Source organism: Agelaius tricolor, unplaced genomic scaffold, assembly GCF_023055355.1.
Source record: "Agelaius tricolor isolate 1412-34295 unplaced genomic scaffold, bAgeTri1.0.p SCAF_4, whole genome shotgun sequence".
Lineage (NCBI taxonomy): Eukaryota > Metazoa > Chordata > Aves > Passeriformes > Icteridae > Agelaius > Agelaius tricolor.
The window spans coordinates 46,789,214-46,798,963 of NW_027269264.1; the positions used below are offsets into that span (position 1 = coordinate 46,789,214).

Below are 9,750 nucleotides of genomic sequence, written 5' to 3' on the forward strand. Positions count from 1 at the left end.
TATGATTGCCATTAGGCTAGCAGTTGTCAACAAAGAAACTTCATGATGCATCTTGAAGTTGGGTGTTGTAAATCTTAAAATTCACGTCTTCTGCTTGCAAGTGAGCTGTGTCAGACTGGAATAATGGAGCAATCAGATGACCAACAAATGTAGCATCACATAAGTGTATATACCTTCATTTAATAATGTGTATTAGCAAAATACTTTTTTTGTGGATGCTTTAAACTTCCAAAAAAGTTTGTCAGAATATGAATGTTTTTTTCTGTATTTTTTGTGCTCTTGTAAGCTAACAAGTCAAATGAAACTGAAGAAAAAGGAGGAAAAAAGGGAGGAGGAGGGAAGCTTTGAATATGCTTTTAAGACAACACTCGTAGATTTCCCTCTCCTCTGTACAAAGTTGCAAACCCAGATTTTTAGTGGCAGACTAACTGAAATTGCATTCTAATGTTCATCATGTGACTGTGTAGCATTCCAGCTCTAAAACAAGACATAGGTACTGACCTAGTGAAGGTCACAGAATGAACTGCAAAACAACACATCAGATTGATTTTTTTAAAAATAAACAAAAGCAAACAAAAAACTGGTCTGAACAGCTTAGTTAAAGCATGAAGCTGGGAGGATGAATGGATCATTTAAAAGTAATGCTTGCCACTAGTTTCTTATTTTCCATGATTCTTTGCAAGGTAGATCTCAACCTATTAGAGGGGCAAAAGTTGTAGTTGCATTTCTGTGGAGATACAAAATCGAAATACTACAAGTTTGAGCAAGTTTGGTTTAATACTAAATCTACTCTAAATCATCACACTTTTGCTTTGGATGAGATTACTTTGTTATTCTTAGTGGTTTTTTAAATTTAATGTCTCCATACCCTCCAGGCTCTTTACAAGGCAAATAAGTGTCTTTCACTCCTTTTACTTATTCAGCACTATCAAAGTATACCCGTTCAAATGGTAGGACTGAAAGAGATAGAATAGAACTCCTCCAGGATGCAGAACCTTTGGATTTTAATGCAGACTCTGTTAATGATGACCCGCTTGAACTGGACTCAGGAAGGTGAGGAATATTCTCTGTAATTTCCAGTTAAAAGTTTCTACTGTTTTCTGACCTATGACAGCTGTATTAAATGTTTCATAATAACAGTTTTGTAAACGAAGTTTATAATTTCATCTAACTTTTTTCCTTTCTTCCTTTTCCCCTATAATTAGGAAATAATTTTAAAACCTGTTAAAACCTGAAGTTGTTCCAGGTTTTTACAAATGTCAGAATAAGATTTGAACTGGATATAACATTATGTATGGAATAACTTGAAAACCACTGCATGTAAAACTAGTGAATGACGTGCATGTTAAGGAAACATTCCTGGTGTGACCATCTGTGGCCATTCATGGTGCAGTGTGGGGATCACAATTGTGCCACCCCAGACTTTCACTGCTGGGACTGAAGCCCCTTCACCACAGGCAGCTCCAGTGACCCAAGGACCAGGCAGACCAAGTCCCCCTTTCCCTCCCTACTCACCCCACTCTCACAGTCAGAAAATTTTCCCTTTCCAGCTCAACCACAGGCTTCCCATAGTCGAGTCCCAGATACTTAGTTCCTTTAATCATGGTGCAGTGACAGCATAACAGCTTGAATTGGTGCCTTTAGGGAGGAACCCCAAACAAAAGAATCCCTGAGCTTTTACACCCTCACAGCCCATGTGCACCGTATTCCAGGCTGTTCCAGCTGAACCCTTGGCTACTGCACAGTCTCAGAGTGTCCAGTCCACTGGCTGGGCCAAAGGTCCCTGTGCCCTTCGTTAGTTGTTCTTGGCACCTTGCCCAGGGCTCCCATTTCCTGACATCCAGGGCACAACCTGCAGCTGCACACTGAGCTACCAGGTCTAGGTGTATGCCTCAACAGACAGAGGTACAGTGTAACGTTTTCCCTGATTTCCTACAAAGCTCAGCTGGAGAAAGCTCACTTGATTTCCCAGTAAAAAATCCATTATGAAAAGGCTGCAGGAAATAATGTTACTGGATCCGCTGCAGGAATGCAGCTGGGTATCAGATCTTGGAGCTACTAAAGTAAATTAAAATCTGATCTTCCTGAACAGAGAATACCAGACTGCACTGTGTAGCTCTGTCTGTAGTAGAGAATTTTGTGGTTCTGTGGTTGTGACTGCAACACCAAATTTCCTCAGAGTACCTTATGTAACTGCTAAGCTGTGCTTTATTTAAGAAACAAGCAATACATTGTATGGGTGCTTTTTTTTTAGTCATTGTTTTAGTGGACTTCTATCTATAATGTCAATAACAAATTCCAGCTCAGAAACATGTAAAGAATGCTGTGAAATGGCACTGCCAGGTTTCACAGGTTGATTCAGACAACTGGTTTAGTCTCATGTCACCACATTTGAGCACTTGGGGGTTTCTAAACACAAGAGTTTAAAGAGGAGCTACCCTAGAATTTCTGTCAGCAGATGGCTTCCATGCAGTGTCAAAGGGATTGTCTACTATAAACAGGAGTAGGTATATGTAATTATTCTGGAGCAAATACTTTTCAAGCACAGTGTCAGAAGTCTCCAGGAATCTATATATGCTTTTCAAAGCGGAACATTCTAAACTTCTTCTTTAAAAAGAAAATCAGGAGCTTCAAAGCTTAGTTAGGCTTTGCCTAGTAACCTTCATTTCATTTCCTGGATGTAACAAGTCAAGAGTAATTGCATATGGAATTTCAGTTAATTTAGAAGTAGCTTATGTAACATTAGTTTTCAAAACTAGAGCTCCTGCAGTAAATAGAACACTTTTGGACTGTAAGGGCAGTTAGGATACCAGGTTCTGGCTTTGTGTTCATTCAGATTTTACTAAATACTCCAGCAAGTAGCTTCTTTGTCCCTCTTTTGGACTTTGTGCTTTTAAAGTGTTTCTAAAATATATTTGATCAACAATTTGTGAAGGTTCTTTTTTACCATTAAGCATACAGGCATTTGTTTGATGCAGGCATTATCTTTGATATTGTATTTCTTCTAAGAATACCCCATGAGATGTACTGTTAAGCACCCGCAGCTACTTTATGTACCCTTGTTTGTTTGGGTTTATTGTGTTTTGGGTTTCTGTTGGTTTGTTAAGTTGTTGGTGTGGTTGGGATTGTTAAGAAAGGCCCTGTTCAGCCAAAACATCCAACTTCTTTCCTTTGTTTTAGGAAACAGTTCTTTAAGACTCCCAGTATTCATATAACTGTTTCTCTTGGTCACATGAGGTTTAATTTAATGACTGTCTTTAAAATTCTCATGAAAACTAATTCAGTAGAACATCAAATTGATCATCCACTGGAGTCAAGGAGAAAGATTGCAGTGAGAGTTAGATGATTTAATGGGTCTTTATTTTTCTATTTCCTGTGACACTTTTTCACTTCTAAAATTGATTCTGCAGGTACCAGCCTGGTGGAAGATACCTGTCAATGTCTCGAAGCAAAATATTTGATGATGTCTAAGATCATCAAAGCTAAAGAAAATTCAGTGGAAATCTAGCTCCTACTCATTGCTTGGAAAATACTGTATTTGCAATATGTCACTGAACCATCAAAGACTCTTTAAAAAAAAACATGAAGGAACAACTCTTTTGGGAATGCACGTGTATGATAACTTCACCACTAGTGATAGGAATATGCTTCTGCTGTTGTAGATACTGTTGTGCATCAGTGTGGGCTTTTGTGTCATGACCAAAAGGAGAAAACTATTTAAAGTTAATAGATTATAAACTCACGAATATACCTAGGGCTCAACTTGAACTGTAACAGTCTAAGTTTGGGGAAGAGATTTTCTGGAATTTTTTATTTTGTATTTTAACCAATGTTGTGAGAGCATATTGATGTATCCAAAGTGCAGTTATATCAACTATGCTTTTGCTGAGAAAGGTTGGACTGTAAAATCATAGTCACAGAATGGTTTGGGTTGGAAGGAACCTTAAAGATTGTCTAATTTCAAGCCCCTCTGCCATGGGCAGGGACACCTTCTAGTGTTGCTCAGCCCTCCATCCAGCCTGGCCTTGAACACACCCAGGGATGGGACATCCACAAGTTCTGCGTGGCAGCCTGTGCCAGTGCCTCACCACCCATACAGTAAAGAATTTCTTTTCATCTCTAATCTAAATCTGTCTTCTTCACATTTTCAGCCATTTCCCCTTGTTCTTTCACTACACTTCCTGATACAGAGTCCCTCTCCACTGCTTCCACTTTAGGCACCTTCAGACACTGGAGGGTTTTTCCTGTGAGGTCTCCACACAAGCTTCTCTTCACCAGGCCAAAAAGCCCCAACTTTTTCAGCTGATCTTCACTGAAGGAGGTGCTCCAGTCCTCTCACCAACCTGGTGGCCCCCTCTGGGCTCACCCCAGCAGGTCCCTGCCCCACCTGTAAGCTGTGCCTGGGATTGCAATGACCCAGGTGTAGGACCTTGCTCTTGCTTTGCACAGACGCATCTCTCAAGGTCTCTGTCCAGGTCCTTCTGGATGGCTTCCCTTCCCTCCACTATCAACTGCACCGCACAGCTTGGTGTCCACAGATAGCTCTTGAGGTTCCTTCCATCCTGGTACTCTGTGATTCCATGAGTTTTTTTGGTATAAATTTTGGAGTGATGTGTGTTGGTCAAAAAAGGCTATATTTTTTCTTTTCCAACATTATAAGCAGATACATGATTTTAGCATGTGTAAATAGTTGAAATTGAATATGGACCTGAGTGTCACTGTCATATGAGCATATGTGCAATAGCAAGAATACATTATTGAAGATACAATGTCTGCTTAAGATCTTTACAGATGTAATGATTCAAAATCATGGCACTAGTGTTTTTGTAACTGTAAAAGAAACATACTATGAAGATGGAGTTAAATACTGAAACATGATAATTTGCACGCACCTCAGGCACGGCTTCAAACCCTAGACTATTTCTTTAAAAGAAGGGAAATACATAGCATGACTAGGTAATGGTAAACACTTTTTATATCCTAACTACCCTGGTTGCATTATATATCAGTTTTTAAGGTGCCTGTATTTTGCAGTAGGTTGTTGCAAAAAGAATAATACTTTGCCATTCAAAAATGCCAATTATTAACACTGTAAAAAAGCTTCACATTAATTTCATTAGTATAGGCATATTTTTAAACCATAGTTAGTTGTATGAATTTTCAAATATAATCATAAGGTAAAAGGTGTGGTCAAATTTGTGATAACTTCGATAATTTGAATAATTTAAACCATTTTGGTTTTTGTCTGAAATCTTTACCACTTGGGAGCTTTCTTATGTGCTTTTTGCAAAATTATGTTGAAAACTAAAAGAGAACATGTTTTTATCATACGTTCTTTATCATGCTTAAAAAACACATCCCTTAAAGCAGCTAGGAATGAATTATTCTGAAAAGTAAGTTTTCATGAATGACATATTCTAGTAATTTTTAACAATAGTCTGTGTTTTCTCAAGTAATTGTTAATGGGGATCTAACTCTACCTCCTGTGATTTTAGTACATGTGTTGTAACAGTAGTGGTATTTGTAATACATTGATCTGCCTGTTTTGAAACACTGAATTGTTACTATGAAGGAGAAAAAAAATCTTTATTTGTATAGAAATAATTATATTAATAAATTAGCAGACATAAAATAATTGTCAGTTTTGTTCTTAGGTGAATACAGTGAATGTCAGCCATGCCCACAGGCATTCAAGCTCATGCAATTTCCAGACTACTCATATGAGGTCACTTTTTAGTTTGAGTACTTTGTGTTTGTAAAAGCTTGAATCTTATCAGGGACTGGAAGTTGAGAAGATGAGTCTCTATTCAGATATTTCTTTAGGAATTCTATGGCAGCACCTATTTAATTTATTTTTGAACTACTTAGTAGTACTATCTTGAATTCATCCTTATATGAAAGGCATTGTATATGTTCTTGGGCACCCATCCATATGACTGTTCTTAGACTCTATATTTCTGTTTTAAAAATTTGTATCAGCAGTTTATTTAGAAAAACCTTTGGCAGAAATAAAATTCAAACTCTTTATATAACTCTTGAGATGTCACTTCAAAGGGATCTAATTCAGAGCCAGTAGAAAAGCTATTAGAAGGAGCTTCTGTTTTCTGAAAATCTGTGAAATAAGTTTACCTACTCCCTGGTGACCAGACAATGGGATTGAGCCTTCTTGAGGCCTGTTTTTTCCCCTCTCAGTGAAATGGCTGCAAACAGAATTTTCAGAGGAAACGTGGTCGGGGTTTTATATAAAACAGGTAACTAGTCCCTAGTGCAGATTTCATTGGAATACAGCAATTTGAAGAGTTGACTGGATAAATTAATGGCGTGGGATTTCAGATTCTAACATAGACATTCTGAGCTGAACATTATTGATGTTGCAGTGCAGTAAGGGAGAACCAGTGGCTGCTTTTTGAGCTCTGAAAAGCTCTAAAGAATTCTCTGTATCATGCTTGGCAATGCCTGGTGTCACATCCTCCCTGGATGCTGTTTGGTTAAACAGGGAGTTGATAAGTGAAGTCAGGTTTCCTCCATAGTGTGTATTGCTGACCAGGAGTTATCCAGGCTCTAATTACATGCAATTTATTGGCTAATTAAAGTATGTTTTGAAAACTCACTATGGGTTCATACGACTGAATCTGGAATACTTTCAATAAAGAAATATGGTGTACAACTATAGAAGAATGATATTTGCTGTTCACTTGAGCTAGTTTCAAACAAGTTTGGTTACTGCTAGTACAAATAGTGCAGAACTTGGCTGGGGGCTGTGTCCCTAAGCATTTACCCCACTCCAGAGAGCTGTGGATGCCCTGTCCCTGGAAACGTTCAAGCCCAGGCTGGACATGGCTCTGAGCACCCAGTTCTAGTTGAAGATGTGCTGGCTAACCAGGAGGGCTGGACTAGGTGGCCTTTACAGATCCCTTCCAACCCAAACTGTTCTGGGATTCCGTGGTGCTTCTCAGATAGATTGTGGCAACTCTTGATGGGTTCTTTCCTGCTTCTTTCAGCTCCAGTCCTAGTAGCCCTACAGCTAAATGAAGTTAAAACTAGCTTTGATGTGTTTAAGCAGTGACTGTATTCTAGACTAACAGTGTTCCTGCATCACTTCTGATGCTCCAGATTAGGTGATTTTAAATACAATTCCCTTGCAAACTGTGCTGTTGGAAACTGAGTGTTAAAGTATTTTTCTGTCAGTGTATTTATAGAGTCATATTTATTTGCTGCTAAAGAATGTAAATTATATATATCTTTATTGTTTCACTTCCTGAATTCCTGAGCAGTTAGTGTATATTTCTTGCCATCATTTCTGCAGTTTTCTCCCTATCAGTGAACACCAAAAAAAAGCCCCAAAACACCAAAAATCCCACCCAAATTAAGTACAAATGTTTGAATGTCTTCCTGTCAAAGATTTAAATGAGTGAAAATAATGTGTGCAAGTCACAATGAGCTTCAAAAAGCAGTGTGAAAACAGTACCTAATCAGTGTTGGAATTCTTAAAACGTATGGATAGGCAAAAAGCTGTAGTCAAACTTATTACTCCTACTAGATTTGTAGTTCTCTTTTTCTTAATACATATTTTGATATGTATATTGGGAAATATGTGCCCTACTGAGCTAAGGAGGGGTGCATCTCTCAGTTGTGAAGTGAGGCAGTGTTTTTTTGAGGGAAGGTAAAAGATAATGTAACTTCTAATCTGTGCTCATAGTGAGTGTTTCCTTTGGGCAAAGGACGACATAGCTTCTTATTTAACTACAGTAAAGTGTTAAGAAAAAAAGAAACTTTATGCTTCTATAAATTACACTACTGGAAAAGTCATGGTATGTAATCTGACTTTATTTTGCAATCAAGCACTTGTAAAGTAGTCATTAACAGTGTTAACAGGAATGGTAGAAAGCTGCTGTCTTTTCAATATTTTTTTGTGCTATTGTAAAATATAACATGAACAATGATTTTTACATAGGAAGTATTAAAAATTATTACTATGATTTTCTATAATTATGGTAATTTGTATTTTATTAAATTTGTCTTGGAGTACTGTAAATATTATGTGAAAAATACTACATTTAGTTTCAGTTTTCATTATTGCTTTAATTACTTGAAATCTGAGGGGCATTCATAATACCAAATAGAGAACACTTTATGAAGGAAAACTTTTTATGAAGCTTCTTAAAAAAGTCTGACTGGTTCATTACAGACATATAGGTGCATCTTAATTATTAACAATAACACTACTAAGGGGATATATCGTGTCCTAACTTTTTAATTTTTCTTTGAAATTCAAAAAATTGTTACTTTTTTCAGAGCAGCTTAGTTGTGAATCTTGTAAACTTTCTGAAACTTTTACATTCCTTTTCCCTAATGGGCTCTGCAGGAATATGTACTGCTTCATGGCAGTCACCTAATACTAGCTGTGCCTCTAATTAAATAGTCTAATCTGAAGCTGAGACACTCCTACACCATTTGATTATGTTAACAGAAATTCAGCATTCCTAGCCAAAATCAAAAAGGCACGTTGAACTAGATCCCTGTTAAATACATTAATTGCTGTTGTTCATTTTATTGCATTATATTTGATACCCTCTGTTTGGGTATCATAAGTCCAATCAGGTTTATTCTTTGTTTCTCTTAGAATGCATTGGAATGAAGTCCTCAGCATGCTTTTGTGTGCATGTGTGTGTTTTAGTATGCAGCTTCAGTTATTTCCTCAGGATAATGTTGTTATATTTGACATATTCCTGTGAACTAGTAGTTTCAGAGCGATACTTTAGCTGTCACTGTAGAAATTAATTATTTTCAATAGAAATACATTGTGTTTCTGTAGAGGCATCTGGAAGATAAGGGAATTCATTTGTAAGTATAGGTTTCATTTGTAAGTATAGGTTTCATTTGTAAGTATAGGTTTAGTAACAGACCTCCATTCTCCAGTGTATATCAAGACAGGCTGTAGGAGTGCTGCTTATGGATAGACTATCTTCTTTTGCCTTATATGTATGCATAAATACCTTGTTTTGAAATTCACGGAGTTAAACATTTTTCTCTGTAGTGTTCTGAATTACTGTTGTTACTGGATTATATTTTTGAAATGTGTGTTACAATATATCTAATCAAATACTTAAATTGGCATGAAATAAATAATTTCTGCAATACATTTTCCCTGGTGTATTTTAGATATTCATACTTCTCTGAGGTGTTTTTGAAAGTAGTCTTTTAGAGAAACTTGACCTACTTCTTTTTTCCAGGTGGAAGTTATACTTTTATTAAAAGTATATTCATGCTTTAGAAGATAATCCAACCTTGTTTTGGTTATCATTTTGAATCTTCTTGAAGGCAGATTAAGAAGGGAAATCAAGAAGAATATTGCATACGTGGTGTTGTCAGGGAAACCTCTGAGAACCCTGTGTGCTTCTGGGACCAAGTTGGCACTGAGTATTTCTGTGGGGCATAAGGAGGGATGAAAGGTAGGGTCCATACTCTCCTCTTCTTTTGTGAGAACTCATACTAGGACAATTCTAGTTCATGCAGGCCCCTAGTGACAATGAAGGCAAGAGATTGATCCACTGCAGCTGTGAGGAGATGGACACAGCAAAGGAATTGACTCCATCTCATCTTTCTCATGCTTACATGTTTATTGCTTTTATCTTCCCTACAGAAAAAAAAAAAGGTAAAGGAAGAAGAGAATTTTTTTTAATTTAAGTATTTTACTACCTCTGTAAGTTGGGGGAGGTGATTCTGCCCTTCTGCTCTGCTCTGGTGAGA

General features: G+C 37.2%; 1 protein-coding gene across 6 annotated transcripts in view; it reads left to right on the forward strand.

The window, feature by feature from the left end:
• LMBRD2 (LMBR1 domain containing 2) overlaps positions 1-9,142 on the forward strand; it is a 33,437-nt gene extending 24,295 nt beyond the window's left edge. For 4 of the 6 annotated variants that reach the window (XM_071425539.1, XM_071425541.1, XM_071425542.1 and 1 more), the window contains 2 exons: positions 924-1,053; positions 3,411-9,142. In XM_071425539.1, the coding sequence (XP_071281640.1) occupies positions 924-1,053; positions 3,411-3,471 (191 nt within the window). In that variant the 3' untranslated portion in view covers positions 3,472-9,142. Of the gene's footprint in view, positions 1-923; positions 1,054-3,410 lie in introns of those variants that run through there. The other 2 variants (XR_011678982.1, XM_071425543.1) reach the window with 2 other exon arrangements.
• Positions 9,143-9,750: the final 608 nt, after the last annotated feature.